Genomic DNA, 20,734 nt, shown 5'->3' with positions numbered 1-20,734 from the left:
ACAGAAACACGTTAGAAGTTACTTGAGCAGTTTAAGATACGAATCATGAACAATGCTGATACACTCGAAAGAAAACTCCCAGTCACTCATCCTATCTCCTCTTACCGCTTCTTCTTGGGATCCCTCTGCTCACCCGCCTCCGAGATTTCCCTTCCTTTCCCTTTCCTCTCCCTACTTCTACCTCTTTCTTCCTCTTCACCCTTAGGAACATCTTGACTACTACCGCTCTGAAGATTACTACCTTCTATGAGAGCAGCTCTGACCTCCTGTGAGAGTCTGCGTTGTAAAGGGGCATTCCCTCTACCTACACCTCGACTTCTGGCTCCTACGGCACCTGTCGATGATGATGACGACTGCCCAGCAGAAGAAGAGGCAGGAGCTGATCGCGATTTGTATTCTGGGTCCCTGATAATATATTCCGTCCCCGTCTCGTCGATATAACTTCTCATACCAGGAGAAGGTGATCTTCCTCGATTGATCTCCTGCATCATTCTAGCCGCTTCTGCTGATTGTCTTTCTGAGTAATGCTGAAGCGCGATCTCGGTCCGAGCCTGCACTAGACTCGCTTGTGCTTCCCTAGCTAGTTGTTGCAGATATACTTGCTGATCAAGAGGTATCGGTTGATTAGGGAAAGCCGCCGCCACAAGTGCCTTTCTTGCTTCATACTGAGCCATAGCAGTACTTGGATCGGATGAACTTCTTCGTCTACAACTCGATGCCAGAGTTTTTCGGTCGGGCACAGTCAATTGTCGGCCTCCTTTCGGATCTTGTGGAGGAGGGACGCTGGTATCCCTCTTGTTTCTCGCTTCTCGGCTTCTCTCCAGTATCAAATATTGTACGGCGGCACCAAGGACAGCTTCTTTTCCTAGTTGAGTGGTCTGGGCTGTTGCACCAGCAGAAGGATCGATCGGGCTTGCATTGCTGCCTAAAGAACCACGAGGTGTAGGTTCAATAATCTTGAGTCTTGGACCAGTCTTAGGCTGTTCGACCACTTCTCGTGATTCTTCCGCTGTGGATTGCTTGTCGTCCTCTGATGGATGTTCCATTGAACCGGGTCCGGAGAGACGTCGTACCCTGAGTGGCTTCAGAGGCTGTGGAGGTTGTGGCGGAGCTGGGGAAGGGATTCTGGACACCCGAGGAAGAGTTCGTGTGGGGCGAGTTGATAGGGGCGATGCTGATCGAGATCGATTGATCCTTATCGAAACATTGGTGGGTAAGTTTCCGGATAGATCATAGGCCCCGAAGATACCAGGTGCTGTAGACAATGGATTAAACACCTCTGGCGTGATTTGCGGGGGAGCATAACCAACAGATGTGGAAGGGACCGAAGCGGGGATGGCCGGGAGGAATCCACCTCGCCAGGTTGGAGACAAGGAGGCCAAGTCAGGTGAAGGTGGCTGTGGAACCATGTTGGGAGGTATAAGAGATTCACCGGTGAATGCTTCGGCCGATCTCCCCAGGCCTGATGGTCGGCTCGGAGCAGGTTCGACAGGTTGAGGTTCATTCACTGATGAGCCTCCGGCTGCTGGTAGACTCGGATAGTATTGCTCACTTCCCACTGATGACGAACTTTCAGCAGGAGAGACAGCAATACCTTGAACAGGTGGCTGAGGAGCAACAGCGGTGGAGGCGGCAAGGAGACTTTCCTCCAAGGATGTGGGTAGAGTGGTTGATACACTGGGGATAATCTGAATATTGTGACCAGCAAAGGCAGCTGGCCATTCTTCATAGATATCGAGCGGCACCTGTATGGGATTTGAAGGACCTCTGGAGCTGCTTGAGCTTTCAGCCTCCGCAAGCAGCCCAGATGACATGGTAGCGAGGTATTCGTTCCATCCAGCAGTATCGAGGAATGGTAGCCTCGTCTCTTCTTGGGGGGCCAACGCTTGCGGCGAGGGTGGCGCAGGAGTTATAGCCGGGGCTCGAGGGGCAGGCGCTCGAGGAGTAGGTGATTGAGGAGGTGCTCGAGCAATGGATACTCGAGGAGGAGCGGTTGAGCGAGGATCCACTATTACAGGTGGTCTTGTTGGTGCTGAACGGCCCACCGCACGAGCAAAAACCAATGCTCTCATAGCAGCAGCCTCACGTTCGTATGCTGGATCAAGGGCTCGCATAGCTTCGGTTCCTAGCTGCTTGAGGCCCGGTAGTATCGGCCCGGGATTCTGGGAAAGGAATCCATGGACCGCAAGTACGACAGAGTGGTGAAAAGCTGATGAAGCATGATGAGGATATGGTACTGGTGGTCCCTTTCCGAAGGCAGCGTTGAACAATGGTGGCATGATAGGATCCACATACGGGGTGTTTGGTGCCAATGTCACTTGGGACGTGATCATTCGTGGATTGATTGTTCCAGATCCAGATGCAACAGATGCTGCCACATTACCCGCACTGGAGCTTGACGATCCAGCGGCATTAGCAGGAAGATTCTGAAAAGCTGAGAAATGTGGTGGCTGAGGGGCAAAATTGCCGGTGTAAGGTACAACCGGTGAAGTGGTGGGCATATCTTCGGAAGATTGGTGTGGTAGAGCGGGTGAGGTAGAAAGTTCAGGAATTTGTTGTTCTTCTGAAACTCCACTTCCTATATCGGATGTTCCAGCTTTTGGCTTCCCACCTCTCAACCTCAGCGGATATTCCTGTGCTTCTTCAAGGATGCAATTCCGGTCTTTGGAGCTGGCAAAATGATGTCGCGCATGATGATATTCCGGAACAGGCATCGGTAGTCCGATTGATTGCTGAGATGTCGATTTAATCTCCTCTTCGGTGTCATTGACTGCGTCCTCCACACCTCTTCTCCATCGAAGCACTTTGATCCGATTTGAAGCGTTTTGCACATATTTATCGGGATCCACTTCGGATATAACCAGGAAAGCGGTTGGTCCATAAGCGAATGCTAGCTTTTGCATGATGGCCAGATCTAGGGCATCAATCCTTTGCAGCTGTGTATAAGGTGCAGAGCTGGGGATTGCGATAAGATGAGGTTGCGGTCCATGACCTTCAATCTCTGGCTCAAGAGGTACTTGATAGGATCTGTGCTTCTCCAGGACTAGGCAATTCGGTCTGTTTGATACCCAGCAATCACTTGGATGATAGTGGGCATGTAGCGGCATCCTCTGGGTAGGAGCCGGCCTTGCGAATGGTCTTGCAATGGCTGGGTACGATGTAGCCGGGGCCAGAAACATTATGTTTGAACTTCTGGGTGGATACAACGATTCGTTATTGGTCCCATCATGGCCTCTAGTCTGGTAGGAGCGATTGAGGGCGATGTCAGAGATTGAAGACTGACAGTCCTGTGCATTTTTACAGTACCAATCCTGGTCATCTTCCTCCTTCATCCTCTTTAACATGGTATTATCCACGGTTGGGATGGGTCTCAAAGTATCATAACAGTTCTCTGACGATCTCTCACCGGAGAGAGCCCCTCTTGGCCAGTAATTCCTGAATGTTGGAGGTGCGATATCTTGCGAAGATGGAAAGCCCCCTTTTACATCATTCCTTGATTCATCCTCTCTCTTGTTGGAATGGAGTGAGCCACCTCTCAACCTCATTACTTCGGATAGTCCGGATCTTGGTTTTGCTCCACTCGTATCGTCCTCTTGATCGGCGTGACCGATTGTAGACGAATTCTGGACCTGTTCAGAGTCATACTCCGGAGGCTGATAATCTTGATCTTCAGAATGACTTGAACCGGTATCCTGTTCCAAAGAGGGGGTATATTCGTGGTGATTGGTGGCGGTGACACGGAATGGTGAAACTCCAGGAGGAGGAGCAGAATGCATCGAACCAGCTCTTCTAGAAGGAGGATCGCTAAGAGATCGAGCTCTATATCTTGGCAGCGAGTTCCTGTCAAGGAGAACATCTTCTTGGAGTGAGTGGCTGTGAATGTGATGGGCACCGCACATCTCTGGATGATTCCCCCATTCTTGTACGCTCCTTAGGGTTTCTTGAGCTGTTGGACGACTGAGCAAAGACACCTTTTCCCATAATCCTCCAGTCTATTGAGATAGGTTTCTTCTAAATTCATCAGGATTATCTGTGTGATCAATCCCAGTCTGTGTGATTACTTGAGTGATGTCGATAGCTGGTGCAGCACCCGGAGGAAGGTTGGAGATGGGCGAATTACCATTAATACTGAAAGAGGATCTTCGTGCAGGAAACATCGAAGGGGGTGGAGGGTTCCTAATTCTTTTGAGAATCGGTTCACCTTGGGAAGATTCAATCACCTCCCATCGATGAACCACGGGAGCATGTTCGAAGTGCTTGGATCGACGATCCATCGCGGCCTGTGTCGGTGGCGGTGGAGAAGTTGGATAATCTGGATCCTGAGGAGACATAATTTGTTCGAGGAACGATGGTTGGATCTCCCTTGACGGTTTCACCAAAGTGATGGATGACCAGGGAGGTAATCGCCTAAGATCTTCGATGCAAGGTGATGAACCATCGATGCATCCAGTCTCAAGCGCTTTATGAGCAAGCTCTACCCTACGATGTTCCTTGTCGACCTCGAGTCTCTTGAGAGGCGAGAGAGGGATGTTGACCGGGATCGAAGGTCTCAGAATACCAGACCGAAAGGCCACTTGACGACTTTGGGAAAGGTATTCGGACGCTTCGGGATCGCTTACACTACGTCGACGGACGAACTGACCTGTCGATGGCGAGGAGGGCGACTGTTCGACAGTGGCAGTGAGAGTGTGAGAGCTGCGTGATCCACTAGTGAGAGGTTGTTGACTGAGTGGTCTTCGAAGCTTGCTACTAGGCGATGAACAGAAGCTGTGAAAGGTGGTGGACATGAAACTAGTAATCCTAAGTCAGGAGTAAGCATAAGTATCTCCTGGATATCTCAAGGGTTCATGGGACTACTAAGCAAACTTACTTTCCGGGAGATTGTTTGAGCCTACCCAAAATGGCTTTCTTGGTAGGTGATTGCTCGGAAGTTCCAGAGGTTCCCTCCTCTATTATCTTTGGGACTGGCTGAGATTGTTGAGGGATTTGGTGATCAGGGGAGAGAGGGGTACGTCTTCTGTAAGTTTGGTAAAGGGTCAACCAAGGTGAGTTGGAAGATCAGTTCGTCCGGAAAAAAGGGAACTTACCCCCGAAAATCAGGTCCGCCTTCTGCACCAGGAGGTATAGGTAATTCTTCACCTTCCAAGAGATCAATCCGTTCCAACTCTTCTGCTAACATCGTTTCTGTCCCAAGTAAATCCGGATCAAGGTGTTTATGCATTTCTCGAGCAACGACATCGAGATCGGAATCACCAGGTTTAGCGATTCTGAAAGATCTTGGGAATTTGGGTTTGGGGTCGGCTTTGGCTTTACCTTTACCCTTGTCCTGCTTGGAAGGACGAGGTGAGGTAGGAGGATCCTGGTCTGAGGACATGCTTGTGGATTAATATCTAAGGGAACGCCGTATTCGATGAGTATGGTGCTTAAAATCGATCCACGTGGTTCCTTCTGAATCTGTCGAATCTGGATTCTCACGTCAGCTCAAGAGGTGTCGGATGTGATCTCGGACTTAGGCACAGCACAGTGAGCCACTCACTGACGGCGTCGCAAAGTTTTTTCGACTATGACCAGTAACAGTAAGAGCAGTGTAGCGAGTTCCAAGAAAGCTAAGACCCAAACGAAATCCGCGGATCTGAAGGGGAAGAGTGATATGATTTCCACAGCGTGATCGAGAACTACGATGCCTTGAGAAACGTGTGAAAGAAGCTCTTCTTCTCTTCCTTCCTCCGACATATAGGGTGGTGAATCGATGAGGATGTAGGGATTGTTGAGATGAGGAAGAGGGATATAGTACAATTGAAGATAAGGGGTGATATATGTGGGTAGCTGGAGAGATAAGAGTAAGAAAGAGAAAACAAGGTAGAAGGTAGAAGGTAGAATGCTTATCCGGTAAATCAGTCGCCTCCCTACTCCTACTACCGAGGGCTGTATTGTGGTGGTTGATTGGACTAGGGACTGGCACTACGGAGTACTAATCAAACTCTAATCGTGCATGACACAGACGTATAACAGGTTTTGTAATCATTATCATTATTCCAACATAAACACACCACTACTACGCACGGTCCTCTCCTTTGAGTGGTGGCCATCAGACATGGTATCACCGTACCATCATCTATCAACATATCGTGTATCCACCTACCTCATCACACATTCCCATCTATCTCTGTCTTCACCTCTCCAAACCATTTTGCAATTCACCTACTTATCTCCGTATCGCCCTCTCGAGTATGTCTCCTTCCACAGTGCCACATCGCCACCACAGTACAGGTTGAATCTACGAGTAAACTCCCGACCAAATTATACGATCCCATACGTCACTCGAGCTCACCCTACTCCAATCAATCAACTCGGCTTGTTCAGTCTTTTTCTCCTTCCCTTTTTTTTCTCTTCATCCCCATATTTGGGTTCTCAGCACATTATCTGAATCACGATGGCCTCCATCATATCCTCAATATGGCCTATACTCTCTTCCTATAGACCGAACGCAGCCAGGGACCGTCAGTGCGCCTCTTTTCTTTCTTCCTCTGTCTCTATTTTGTTGTCTCAACCTCATACTGATGAATGTATTGATCTTCTTTGTAGAGCTCAAAGGGAGAAGACACCCTTGAGATTTGGGGCGTTCGAAGCTACGTACATACCACCTGGATGGGGTGTGATAAGTCCAAGGAACGATAAACAGGCTCAGAGGTCAGTCAACTTGCCAAATCCGAACCTTTCTTCTTATCACTGCATATAAATCATTCATCCTCTAAGACCAAAACGACCTATTGTTTTGCATCTCTACCTTCCCAATCGAAATGATGTTACTTAATTAGACTCTGACTTGACCATTCGGTCAAAGGAGAAACAATCAGTCTCTAGAATTACCCTGATCATAAAATCACTATCTTTCTTATCTTAAACTGTGTCGTCTAGCTCTGTGTCGAATATAGTGTGACTGACAAAGTGTTGTTGGGTTGGGAAATAGACTATACAATCATATTCGAACGGTAGCATTCTGGCTTGATGCCGCTCCTGTTCTAGCAGATCTCGGCCTACCTTTCAGAGTGAGTATGACATTCCTGATCTAACAAATTATCTCGTGTGAAATGGAACTAATCGTTTCTATTCCCACCCTTGTAGGCAGGTCTAGACGATATCATCTCCCTTGTACCAATCTACGGTGATCTGCTCTCAGGTGTTCTGCAACTCTATCAAGTCTGGTTGTGTTTCATTTTCGGCGTACCCAGAAACATCTTAGGATATATGGTTGGTTCGAAAACATCCACCAACTTCCTCACCTTCTCAACCGAGCTAACTCCCAATTCTTTGCTCTACCTTAGCTACTCAACGTGATATTAGACGTTATCGTTGGTCTCGTCCCTCTACTAGGTGATTTCCTAGACAACCTCTTCAAATCGAACTTGCGTAATTTGGCATTACTCGAAACATGGTTATTAGAGGATGAACGTGCCAAACGTCGATATCACATACTAGTCATGCCGGAAGGTAACGAATTCATACCTAAACCGAAATCATCAAGATTCTCCACATCATGGTTCGGTAATTCCAGTTCAAACAAGAGCGCACTAGATGAGGAAAGAGAAAGAGAGAGATTGACCGGGAAAGTAAAAGTTACAAGAAGGATGGGTAAGGATGAGGGTGAGAAAGGACCATTGAACGAGACTGCACGAGAAGCAGGGTCAAGTTCAACTGCCGGTGATACAACTGGAACGAGAAGAAGGACGAGAAGAGCTGATCCAGTGATGGACCCTCTTGATTAGAAGTTTGTAGATATGTTTTAAATTTGTAGCTATAGTATTCACGTTATGGAGATGTATCTATTGAATTGACTTAACACTCGAATCTCACGTAGGCATATATTGGAATCCTCCTAGTTTACTAATCAGACTGATCCCCTCATAACAGTGATATATGCATGGACCCATGGATCAGTATAGGATGCTAAGAAGAAGAAAGAAAACGTGACAAAAGAAACGTATATACAATGTTATAACAGTTCATTAAGAGATTCTATGTAAATTCTTTCATTATTTTATTGTATATGCACAGAGAAAGATTTACATGAGACAATTGTTCTTCGATCCATCAAACGTCAAACGTAAAGAAATAGTAAAACATGATGATTTGATTGTAATCGTAGCGCAACACCAGTCAATCATTCACGATTTTTCTTTTGGTATTTCAGTCAATATCAACTGATTAACCAATGCTGATTTTCGATGCAGTCTATAGTAGTGTCATATAATCATATCAATACATCTTGTCTCTTCTCAGTTGTTACGGAGTAGTATGACTCACCGTAAATGAATTCCTAGTCTGATGACTTAATCTAGAGCCTGTCGTCGCATGATGGTTCGGAACGGTGTGACCCCCTCCTCCACCGACCCGCGGTAGAGATTGTGGGACTTGCTGTAGACTATGACCATTCCTAGCCATTAGAGGTGTAGGTGGTGAAATCAATAATTTCGATTTCGAATTTGACGATGATGAATTCCCACTAGATCTTAGAGAAGAGTTCGACAAAACATTGGAAATTCCATTTATAGTGTTACCGCCAGTAACAGTACTAACACTTTGTCTTTTCTCCTCCACTCGACTGGGGGAGAGAACATGTCTCTTACGACCTGCAAGGATCCATGGATGTCTCATAGCTGGTTGAGGTTTTAGTCTTTTATCGGGATCCCAAGTCAGACACTTAGCGATGAAATCTACGAATAGCTCATCATCGCATTTCAATACTGATGCGAGCGTTTTCGTACCCGGTCGTCGTCTTCGTCCTTTCGCATTGACGAATGGTCGAGGTGCTCCAGTAGCATCTACAAAGGTTTATTCAGCATTCGGTCGTGTATGTAGTGAAGAATCGATGGGTGACTCACCAAAAAACATTTTTCTCCTTGATGCCTTTTCCACCAAATACCTATCAGGTACACCTAAAACCTCCATAATACAAGCTAACTGTTCATGCTCATTCTCTCCGGGGAAGATAGGTACTCCAGTGTACAGTTCCGCCAATATACATCCCAAAGACCACATATCAATTGCCATGGCGTAATTCATCCCCAAGATCACTTCGGGACTTCGATAGAACCTCGATTGAATGTATGTATAGACTGCAGTCGAAATCAGCTACGAGCCAATGTGGAATGTTGTTAAAATACACACCTTTCTCAGTCTCAAGACAACTACTTCCAAAGTCAATGACCTTGATACCACTCTTAGCTGGATGACAGAGTAGGATGTTCTATAGTAAATACATCAGTCAGGATTGGTCGATCTAAAGGAACAAGAGCTTACTCACCTCTGGTTTGAGATCACAATGTACTATCCTATGCGACCTCATCAACTGCAGCGAAGCCAACATTTGAGTCGTAAATCTCCTGATCAACACCGTCGTAAATCCAGCAAATTGATTCGCTTTGATTAACTCGTACAAGTTTATACTTAATAATTCCGTGATGATACAGAGATGCCCTCTGAACGAGAAACTATCCGTCATTCTGACCATGTAATGTTTATCTTCCGGATCCCATTCTACTAATTGTTGTAAGATCTTGACTTCCACCAAAGCTTGAGCATGGAATCGTTTCTTATTCCGAATGATCTTGACAGCTACTGATTGACCGGTTTTATGATCCCTACATTGGACAACCTGACCGAAACTACCTTTACCCAATATGCCGACCACCTCATATCGATAACATAGATGATCACCTTCCACCACAAGATAATCTCCTCGCTCGTCGTCATACCCATGATTATACACTACACCGCCAGACGCAGGAGGTCGAGTGATTTTCTTAGGTAAGGGCGTATAGTATATCTTGTCGAAATCTAATACCTCCTTCCTCTCGAAGTCGCTCATATCATGTAAGAATCTGGAGATGAACGCTCTTTGAGACATCGGTTCAGCCGCCAAGATATCTTCCGGGAATTCGTTGACATCAGACAAATCATCCTTCTTTCCTGCTGCTGCACGTTGTCGACGACGCTTGATGTATGCTGCCATCTCTGCATCCGCCAATGATTCTTCATCATCCGCTGGACTCATCGAGGGAGATTCGGCAGCCAAGGAAGTTTTCCGGAAACTAGTGCCGGGAGCACCAACTGATGAAGATGATGACATCCTGGATGTGCTTGGTATCGATAACTTGGAATGAAGCGATTTTGAAGGTTTGATAGGCGATGTTCGACCAGACGAACCACCACTTTGACTCTGAAGCGTATCTTTAGAATCCCTACGAGCAATTCTGAACTCTCGAGATGTCCTCTTCGCACTGGATGACACTGTAGCGGCAGTGAGAGACGATGTAGGCGGAGGTTGAGGTAGCTGTCTTCTCGATGGAGGGCCCATATCTCGTCGGATGGGCGGATCAGAAGGTCGATTATGAGATGTCGTTCTTCTAGCTTCCTGTCTGGCAGACATAGGTGCCAGTAGATGAGCTCGATGAGCGCTGGAAGTGGACTGTCTCGGTGTCGTCATCCCTTCAACAACACCGAACTCGCTGATCGGTGGTCGACTGAGATCTGCCATGCTCGAGCTGACCGTCTTGCCTCGTAGGGATGGCATAGCAGGAGGAGGCATGGAAGTCGAAGGCGAACCAACTCCAGGTCGATTTGCTATTCGAGGTATCTTCGTTGGTGTGACGGACGGGAGATTTCGAGAAGAGTCTGAAGGTCGCATATCTGCGGGTCTCGCTGGAGAGCCGACAATGGCTGGCAATCGCCTATCTTGTTGACCATTGATCGTTGACTCGCTTCTGTTCGATGCTGCGGAAGATCGGCTATCAAGGGAACTTTCAACAGAGGTCTTGTGCTTGAGTAGTTCAGCAGGTACGAAAGGTTCTGATGCATCACCGGAGATAGATAAGGTCTAGATGTCAGCTCAGTAGTTACTCGGTATTGACTCACTTTTCCTCTGCGTCTTCCTGCCCATCCTGTACTTTGAGCTTGAGAAGGTTCAGCTTTGACTTCAGGTTTAGCTGGTGCAGGGAACTGCTGCGATATACCTCGTTTCGATGTACTTCCTCTCAGCATTGAAGGTAGATGCATCCCAAGTACAGATTTCCTCGACTGAGAGCCAGGTACAGGCTTGATATCCGATTGCTTGGGCGTTTCAGGCGGTGTACCTTTAGACTGGGTTGAAGTTGACGACGTACGTCGGAAGAAGGGGATTGACGATGGGGTAAGCCTCTTGGCTGCAGGTTTGTTCGTTGCGAGATACTGTGATTCTTCGGATTCATGTCTATTCAGGCCAGGAGAGGGCAACTCGCTTTGGTGTATCTCTGACCAAGGAGTTTGAGGACTGCGAGGAAGTTCTTCATTCGAGACCGCAGGGGAAGAGCTTGCTTTGAGGTTGAGAGCCGAGGAGAAAGACCATTTCTTGTTCATCTTTGGAGGTGGCATGACAGGAGAGGTCGCGGTCTCGGGAGGGGAATAGGTAGGAGTCACATGTTGCGCTGGAGGCGAGAGGAGAGGTGAAGTAGAAGCAGAAGGTTCTTCTCTCATAGGGACATAGCTAACCACGTTATTCATTCCCTGCCGCATCGATATATAGCTCTTGGGCAGAGGAGGTACAGGTGGAACTGATACATCTCGATCTTGATCCGATGACTCGCCAACTGTGATGCTGGGAGTCGATACATCACTGCCACCGCTAGCCCGTCTAGCTTTGGCTGAAGGTACATCGCTAAGAGAAGGAGTAGTCGAGGTGGTAGGCAATGAGTGAGAGTCGCGGGATGTTGGGGTACCGATGAAGCTAGCTGAGGATGATGATTCTCGCTTGGCGGTTTTCGCTTTTGGAATAGGCACAGCAGGCAGTTCTTCACCAATGTCAATCCAGTTGTTAAGCGGCGATTCGGAATCTTTGAGGCTTCCATTGCTCAATCTGGATGGTACCTCTTTATGCTTCGTACTGGGTGGTGTACCAGGTCTTGATGCTACAGGGGTTTTCACTTTGGGTTTCGATTTACCAGGTGTGATTGAGATACCATCTAATTTTCTCATCGCTTCTTCGGTATGCGCGTCAAGTCTGGGATTCGATGTCGCAGATCGTAATCGTTGAGAGTCCGATCTTTGAATCGACTTCTGACCAAAATGTGAAGTCGTACCGGAAGCGCTAGAAGGAGGTGTACTGGAAGAAGCGAAATTGTTGACTGAACCTGAAGCTTTGAGGATCTGATTGATAGAAGCGGTAGAGGGACTAGGCGGCAGATGAGAGAAATCTTTGGGAGCGAACTGTTTCAGTATGTCATGAGAGCTATGTCGAGACTGATTTGGCGGTGTTTTCCTGCTATCCCTCGAGGTACGATGAGCGAAAGTCTGAGAATCGGCAGATGTGGGGGGTGGAGGTAGGTTCGCTCGATTGCCGAAAGTTTGCGAATCAGCTGAAGCGGGAGGTTGAGATGGATATATACTCGCTGCCGCAGCATTAGCAGCAGCGGCAGCTCGTTCCCTTTCTTGTCTTCTAGCATATATTCTAGCTCTAGCGCTGTTTGGTGAGATGGGTGATTCTGATATATGCATCTGGTTGAGACCTCGTATCGGCGATTCCGGTACCAAAGCATGGACTGGTTCAGAGGGTGCAGTGGTAGAGGGTTTGGTTTCCGGCATAGATAATGAGGCTGCCAGAGCTGCTTCCATTGAAGTGTCGAAGTTGAAGTCCGCCAAGGTGTTGAGAGAGAACATGGGATCTTCTTTTTTGGTACTCGGTGGTGCAGTAGCTGATTCTTCGTGCCTATCTCTTGCTGGCGATTTGCTAGGTAATCGAGGCGGAGTCTGCGTCTGTGACATCGAATGAGGTCTTGCTTTTCCTTCACCTTCAAACCCTAATCCAACACCTTCTTGACCTTGCATCCAATCATCCATCGTCGGCTGAGGTAGAGGTGGGGTACTACCTAGATTGAAAGGCATACTAGGTGTACGTAGATGTTGATGTTGTGTTGAAGCTCCCCAACGAGGAGTAGCTAGTTCTCCTACACCGATGAGTGCTTTACGGTCAATATTCGATGGATCAGGTTGTTCAGGACTGGCCGTTGTCAGGGGGGAAGAAGGTTTGAGATAGTATGAATCGATTCTGATTGATCAGCCTGCTGTCCACCTCGGTGCCAACTCACGAAATACGCGCATCATTATCATCTACTGTCAGAGTTGACTGTCTTGATGTTGGAACTTGAGGGATGATAGGTGTCGTATAAGCAGAAGGTGCGAGAGGTGCTTGTGTGGGAGGGTGTGGTAGTGGTCGAGAGGTTCGTCGTACCTATACCGGATCAGCTACATGTCAACGAAAGTTGTACTCACAGGTTCAGTGACCACTCTCCGACTTTCAGGTGAAGGTCCAAGTCCCATTCCCAATCCACCGTACCTATCATCTCTTCTCGGACTAAGGTCTAATGCAGCAGGTGCAGGTGCTCTTCTCCCTTTAAGCGTGGAAGTAAAAGATGAGTTTGACGTTGAGCTGGTCAGACGTTCTCTCGAGGGAGGATGCTGCAGTGTTTGGGCTGGGGAGAGAGACGGAGGCATGGTGGAATATGGACTGTTGGGATTCGGATTTTGTTGAGTTGTCCATGGTGTATAGGCAGGTTGAGGACTGTAATCTGGATATCCTTGTCCCGACTGTGAAGTCTGCCTATAACGTGGTGAGGACGGACCTGGCTCGGCAGGTTGGGAATTCATGATAACTGTGTATGCTGGTAAGTACGAAGTGTTGGCGTCGAGAAGTAAACACAGAGTATATCTGCTCACCTTGGAGACTGAAAAGTCACCGCTTCACATTGACAATCACGGTCACATTCACCTGTGAGCCTGTGAAGGTGAATTCATTGATTGAACGTGGGTCATGCAGGTATGGAGATCTAAGTGACGGTGGGCAAGATGATCAAGATGGGTGGGTACTGAGGGGCAGGTGTGGTTTTGATCAAGTTTGATACAGTGAGGTAGGTTTGAGTGAGGGTGGGAGTGGAAGTGACAGTCCAACGATTCAACATCCCAACTGAACGGTCAATGCGGAGTACCTGTACAACCTTGAACCAACAATCAGGATAAATATCACTCGTGGCACTGCTATTTCGGCTCATTCCCTCTTTTACATCGCGTTATGCATCTATGCACAAGCATATCATCATGTATGAACACCTCATTGGTACCAGCACAAGCATGCATATCACTGCACTAGATGTTACATGTGAAGAGACCTCTGATGATGAATCGAGAGAAAAATCAATCCCGAGATGGGGCCAAGCAGAGTCGTCGTACGCGATGTCTGAACATGCTGTGCCAGTCAGTTACGTAACAGCTGAGATCATCAGTTGGCAGAGGGAAATATCATTCCAACTCCAGACTGACTACCATACTGCATTCCATGAGGGTAGAAGTGGTATCAATGCATCATCTGGTGATTGATATATATGTTGAACAGCTAATTCGATAAGATACTTGAGTACAGCCAAGTAAATATATGGCGCACAACTACATATGGGAGACGATCCCTTTATCACGTGACTACTTAGACCACGCGAGTCCACTCTAAGCTTGGACGCGTTCTCGTTGCTGTCGATATTTCGTTGTAAGAACCAAGAAAAAGATACAGGTATCATTCTTGTGTGCTATATCCTCGCCGTCGTAACATATAACAGCACCGCAGAGAAAGCTTCCACGAGATGTCCGAGCGGATGAAGAGAGAGCTCGAAGAGAAACGAGCAAGAGTAGCTGAGCTGCGAAGAGCGAGAGAGGAAAGGAAAGCTCAATTGGCTCAAGCTAGTTCTCAAGGGAATGTAGAGGTATGTCGAGATTAAATGATCCATCTCCCTGTGTCATATTGAGATATGGCGTTTCACTATACTATGAAATTCTCTCTGAATAACTGAATCATCGACTCTGATTTATGGCGTTGACTGACATATACTACAACTTTGTAGCCACTCACAACTTCTCGAAAAGATGTGAACGACCTAGTCGACTCCTTACTCGCCAGACCCTCGACTCCCATTACAGCACCCAGACAGTCTTCATATGTCTCTGCTTCGTCCCAAGCAACTCCAAGTAGGAGAACTACTCGAGCCACCCCCGAGGAAAGTCTGCCAGGTACGCCAGGAGGAAGAGCGAGTAGGTTGAGTAATGAAGGAAGTATAGGCAGAGCTAGTGTGACAGGTGCTATCACATCGAGCCAAGGGGTGGTAGATCTGTAAGCTGAACAAAAGTCGATTTTTCAGAATCATGACAGCTGAAAATTTGTTCTTAGTGACATGATGGGATCACCTTACCCAGCTGTAGCGGTAGATATGGTTGACATGCAGCAGGAGTTATATGAATTACCATCGAAAGTGAGTCTGGTCTACCTCTCTACATCATTTGCTACTAAGCTCCTTAAATTGATTGTGTTTGGTATCTGACTTCATCATTGGTTATAATGATAGGTAGTCAAGCCAGTAACATATTCCAAAGCTATCCAAACATCAGTGACCATATCCACCTCCACATCCGATTTAGAATCAGAGGACGAATCAGGGGATGAGAGCGGTACGACCCGTCGGCGAAGGAGGAGAGCAGACGGTGAAAGTGGTAGAGAGACGGAAGAAGAGATGCGAAAGAGGATATTGCAAGAGCTGGAAGAGGAAAGAAAGGCCTTGGAGAGGGAATTAAAGGGGTTGAAAGAAAAGGGAGAAGAGATGAAATTGAATGGTAAGTCTACCCATATATTCTACAGTCTGCCAACCATTCAATAAGTGCTGATATGATACACTCCTATGGTATAGCTCTATCGGACGAGCAAAGACAAGCTATCTTCGCAGCTCCGGATTTCAGCGCTTTCATAGAAGAATCTACCAAGATTGTTCAGAGAGCTTTGAGTGATGGTTATGACTATATCAGGGATTACACAATCGGCATAGAAGGTGCATTGTGAGTTGATCTGATGCGGCCACCTCCTTCAGGTAAGAAGTCAGCTCATCGTGAATGATAGTGACGAGTCCGAAGGCAAGAAAGTGGAATTGTTTTGTGCTTTCTCAGATGACAGATGGACAAAGGGTAGATCAGTAACGGATCTAGATTGGTCGCCCAAAGTGAGCTTGTTGTTGCTGCATGATGCTTGAAAGATCTAAGCTGATACATATTCCCGTTAATCCAGTTCCCCGAATTAGTGGCTGCGTCATATAACAAAAATCCTACCGCTGTCAATGATCCGGATGGTATAGTAGCAGTATGGAATTTGCATTTATTGGAACGACCTGAATTTGTCTTCCACTCTCCTGTCAGTTTGACAGGATGCGATCGATAGGACGGTAACTGATCCAGTTTGCCTTAGTCTGATGTACTTTCCGTCACTTTCTCCCCATATCACCCTACTCTCATATTCGGCGGTTCATACTCCGGTCAAGTGTTACTATGGGATACAAGAGCCAAGCACCTGCCAGTACTGAAAACTCCCTTATCATCGAGTGGACATACATATCCGATATACGGAATGAAGATGGTCGGTACTCAGAATGCCAACAATTTGATATCGACGAGTACGGACGGTTTAGTATGTAGTTGGTTGAGTGATATGCTGGCTCAGCCGCAGGTGAGTCACACAGCGATTAGGTGAGGTATTTATTTGACAATGAAGCTGATCTCTGTTATCAATTTTATAGGAAACACTCCCACTTACTGTTCCATCACATAACAAGACCGATGAAGTGTCAATAACATGCCTTGATTTCCCCGATAACGAAACATCTACATTCTGGATAGGTACAGAGGAAGGATCGATCTATCAGGCCAATCGATATGATCGGGCTTCATCAAAGGCAGGACTCAATACCGATGACGTCTATCGTGGACATGCCGCTCCAATCACCGGAATCGATTTCCACCCCAGTTCAGGATCGATCGATTTCTCAGATCTGTTTTTATCTTCTTCGGTGGACTGGACAGTCAAATTATGGAGAACCAAAGGTTCTTCTTCTACTTCTTCAACAACCAATACGACAACAAGTAAAAACACGAAAGGAGATAGGGGTTTGGGTTTGGGAATTGGATCGTTACATTCATTCGAAGAAGCTGATGATTATGTGTTCGACGTTAAATGGCATCCTAATCATCCAGCAATATTCGGTACGGTCGATGGAAATGGGAAATTCGATTTATGGAACTTGAATCAAGATGTTGAAGTTCCAATGGTCTCCACGAAAGTTTCGAACGAGGCCATCAATAAATTATCATTTGATAAATCCCCTCTATTGTCGAAGAAGGTGGGATTAGGTTCATCAAATGGGAAGTTATATATATATGACATATCAGAGAAATTAGTTCAGCCTAGAGATAGCGAATGGGTAGAATTACAAAAGACCATCCAGAGGTTGATGGCTTCAAGGGAAGGTAGGGATAGTAATAGTACTTTGAATAATAATCATTTTGATTTGACTGATCAGACGAGGAGATATAGATAGATTAGATTGAGTAGGCGAGGTGTATTTTAACGATGTAATGAATTGTCACGAGTACATACATGACTGGTCATGATGAGGATATCTCACTCGCAAGGAGATACTTAGGTAGCTTGACATGATCATCGAATGAGCAGCGAAGAACACTCGTGATGTTCATTGCAGAGATACACAACTGGATAGCTGGAATCGACTGTACACCTCGGCATAAATCTCGCCGAAGGAGGGAGAGAGAGGGAGAGCAGGAATGTGTCTGGACGCGTCTGTCCCAGTCTCATGTTCCGGAGTTACGTCACTGCCCTGATCGATTGGATGCATATGGTCCGTGCGAACGAGTGAGCGTGATTTGAAAACGCGTCGAGAGATTTTTCTCTGGGCGTGCATGTAAGCTAATCCTCATACTTGAACAGTAGTATAGCATTGCTGGATTTTCTCCTCGTTACTGGACCCATCCAAGCCACTGACATTAGTGCACACACACACTACTCACACATAATCAAGGTTGACTGGATTCTCGATAACCCACGCTCGGAACATAGACAATATAGCAATCGAGCTTCTTCGCGTCTGACTTTTCATTTCAGCGGATTCCTTGATCCACCCATCCTACTTTCCAGACAGGTTTCCTCACTCTATAACACACTCGTATATCGTACACATACACAACATCAGAATTGTTTGTACTCCCTCTCAACGCCGGTACCATACTTTCGAAACCAACGACCAACCCACGACAATTATATCGCCCTTCGATTCCTATCACCTCATCCCATTCTCTCCACCAGAACAGTCACCCACCATGACCGTGACAAGTAGGAAACACGCTTTGCATCTTGCTCTTCCACCTAGGATAGCCATGACACGGTGAGTCATTTCTCACTCTGGCTTGTATTCTTGGAACGCAGGATATGATAACTGACTCATGTGTGAGTAGCACGGACTCGGATGATTCAGCTCCTTCGACGCCTGGACCACGTACACCATTACCTTATGAGTCTCTTGGGGTGAGTACAGGCCTATAACAATGATCGATGAACCGTATCGCTGACGATGTTGTATACAGTACTTCAACGCTCCTCTGATCTCTTGCGATACAATGAACCTGGATGAAACGAGCTCAATAGGCTTAGGAACAAAAAGAGGTAGAGATGAGGAAGATGAGAGATACGTCGAACCTGAGTGGACAGAAGAGGAGATCGACGTGATACAATCTGTAAGCTTTACTAGATGTCGTGTTGTTTCGTGGCTAATGATATCTGTACAGACTCTCATTCACCCATTTCGACCAGTTTCTACATCCTATCCACCTGGTGAACTACCACCACCGAAAGTGTTAGACGAATTGACCAACCAAATCCTCAATTACGCTTTCCGACATTCCTGCTCGTCGTCAAGTCCTGATGATGTCGACCCATCCTCAAGCCCGGAGGTAAGATTGTCAGAGAAGAAATGGACACATTCATGGGATGCAACACATAAGAAATTGTTCGAGATAGCTTTGAATGAAAGTAAATCAGCATTTGGATTTGATAATATCGAGGCAAAGAAGAAGTTGACTAGGGAAGAGAGGATAAATCATACCAACCATAGACCAGGTCTAAGGAGAGTAGATAGTATGGATTTTCTTAATCAGCAGGATGATGAGGATGTGGATAAGAATGAACAGAAGAAATCTGATAATGTTGGAAGAGCAATAAGGTGAGTTACTCGTCTCATCAGTTTGCTCACGGGAGTCATCTCATGCATGCGAATATATCTAGACTATCGACGTCGTTGCAAAACAGTGCGAAACAAGAGCCATTGCTACTATCCTTGACCAGATCAACTTCAGGTGAGTCGACAAGAGATCTCTCGTTCCGTTCTCGTACTCGAACGAAGTCTCGCTGATGAACTTCGCAGTTGGATCAGGACTTCTCGCAGACTCTCCCTTATATCCAGCTGGACCTTTTATAACTCCTGCTCCTCCCATTGCAGCCATCACCTTGACACCTGCTTCACCTACTGGTCCGACACCAAAATCGCAATCATTACGACGTAAACCATCATTACGAAACTTGTCTGCTAAACCCTCAAGACCCACCAGTCTCCTGCAGAGAGGAAGGAGTTTCACAGCTGAAGATCTACGTGCGGAAGCTGAAGCCAACCCTTCATCCGATGACAAATTACTTTCATCGTCAAATGGCGATGATACCGACAATCCAATCATCAGTCCAAAGTCATCTGAAATGGTGACTTCACCGAACTCCATAACATCGCAGCCTCTGCCTCTACTGCGGACCTCAGCGTCGTCATCGGCTGGGAGCTCAGCGAAGTTGACTAGGTCTCACTCATCTTCTTCGACTTTATACCCTCAACCGCACGCTGTGCAAAAAGCATTCTTGCAGAATCCCAAACCTTCCACCAACGATCGATCTCGCTTAGCATTGCCCTTACCTATAATAGATGACCCGACACCTACTAGATCACATTCGTCAGGAGGATGGAGTGATAGTGAAGATGAGTCGATCAGCAAGAAACAACCTAGAAAGATCAAGAAGTTGAAACAGAGTAAGAACAAATTAGAGCTCGGTGGTGGAATAAGGGCACCGGCGATAATCAACCAACAGATGTTGTCACCTGAATTGACAACTTCGGGAGGTGGATTGGGTTTAAGAAGTCCTTTCGAAGAGAAGGAAGAACCTCAATTCGTGTAGAGTTATGATATTTGCGTTCCTGTCAATTCGATTTTTTTTTGTTGATATTTCACCTTCTCTGTGTATCACCTCCTGTCTATGTCTAGTTTAATCATTGCTATCAGTATATACCGTATAACACAAAGCATATAGTCAATTATAATGCTCGTAAAGAGGGTCAAACCGGCGTTTGTATGTGTAATTGTATCAAAAATGCAGTGTAGTTATTTGTATGAGGTCATTTCGTTACTACTCACTGTAAATTTGACGCGTATCTCAGTGACTGTGACTGTGACTGTGACTGCCGGCAACTACGGATCACATTGTCACTGGCAAAAAATATCAACCAATGTTCAGGTGCTCATTCCTCATCTCTCATTTCTAACCAGGCTATGCACACCATCTTCCATACACCCCATCATTGCTTCACTGTGTCCATTCCAATATCCCTCCAGCAAACTTCTGCATCTTTCAATCAAACCCGGCATATCAACATCCAACATCCCATCCCGCACAGACGAATCTCGATCGCAAAATAACCAAATCCCCTTTTAGATCTCAAATCAAAGCCAAGAGAAGTAAAGTAAACCAACCTATCAAAGCTGGCCAATTGGCCCGGCTCACATCGGTGAAACG

At 46.6% G+C, this 20,734-nt stretch overlaps 5 protein-coding genes across 5 annotated transcripts; 3 read left to right on the top strand and 2 right to left on the bottom strand.

Moving 5' to 3' along the window:
• Positions 1-101: 101 nt before the first annotated feature.
• L199_004847 (uncharacterized protein) lies at positions 102-5,374 on the bottom strand (the record flags this gene model as incomplete). Its single annotated transcript, XM_064890566.1, has 4 exons — positions 102-3,992; positions 4,062-4,800; positions 4,871-5,017; positions 5,088-5,374. The coding sequence occupies 4 exons, from the start codon at positions 5,372-5,374 to the stop codon at positions 102-104; spliced, it is 5,064 nt and encodes a 1,687-aa protein (XP_064746638.1).
• A 1,059-nt stretch (positions 5,375-6,433) lies between these two features.
• Positions 6,434-7,766, top strand: L199_004846 (uncharacterized protein; the record flags this gene model as incomplete). The annotated part of the gene is made up of 5 exons (XM_064890565.1): positions 6,434-6,504; positions 6,586-6,690; positions 6,971-7,049; positions 7,126-7,251; positions 7,326-7,766. 5 exons carry the CDS (start codon positions 6,434-6,436, stop codon positions 7,764-7,766), a joined length of 822 nt encoding a protein of 273 aa, XP_064746637.1.
• Positions 7,767-8,205: 439 nt separating this feature from the next.
• L199_004845 (uncharacterized protein) lies at positions 8,206-13,677 on the bottom strand (the record flags this gene model as incomplete). Its single annotated transcript, XM_064890564.1, has 8 exons — positions 8,206-8,232; positions 8,305-8,822; positions 8,883-9,116; positions 9,169-9,247; positions 9,305-10,819; positions 10,915-13,030; positions 13,119-13,261; positions 13,303-13,677. The coding sequence occupies 8 exons, from the start codon at positions 13,675-13,677 to the stop codon at positions 8,206-8,208; spliced, it is 5,007 nt and encodes a 1,668-aa protein (XP_064746636.1).
• A 983-nt stretch (positions 13,678-14,660) lies between these two features.
• L199_004844 (uncharacterized protein) lies at positions 14,661-17,429 on the top strand (the record flags this gene model as incomplete). Its single annotated transcript, XM_064890563.1, has 9 exons — positions 14,661-14,780; positions 14,919-15,184; positions 15,242-15,323; positions 15,417-15,681; positions 15,756-15,900; positions 15,962-16,061; positions 16,127-16,249; positions 16,304-16,561; positions 16,632-17,429. 9 exons carry the CDS (start codon positions 14,661-14,663, stop codon positions 17,427-17,429), a joined length of 2,157 nt encoding a protein of 718 aa, XP_064746635.1.
• A 796-nt stretch (positions 17,430-18,225) lies between these two features.
• On the top strand, positions 18,226-20,119 carry L199_004843 (uncharacterized protein; the record flags this gene model as incomplete). The annotated part of the gene is made up of 6 exons (XM_064890562.1): positions 18,226-18,290; positions 18,361-18,430; positions 18,490-18,639; positions 18,691-19,124; positions 19,187-19,257; positions 19,326-20,119. 6 exons carry the CDS (start codon positions 18,226-18,228, stop codon positions 20,117-20,119), a joined length of 1,584 nt encoding a protein of 527 aa, XP_064746634.1.
• Positions 20,120-20,734: the final 615 nt, after the last annotated feature.

The sequence above is a fragment of the Kwoniella botswanensis genome, chromosome 1 (genome assembly GCF_036426115.1).
Source record: "Kwoniella botswanensis chromosome 1, complete sequence".
Lineage (NCBI taxonomy): Eukaryota > Fungi > Basidiomycota > Tremellomycetes > Tremellales > Cryptococcaceae > Kwoniella > Kwoniella botswanensis.
This window is presented reverse-complemented; position numbering and strand designations above follow the sequence as displayed.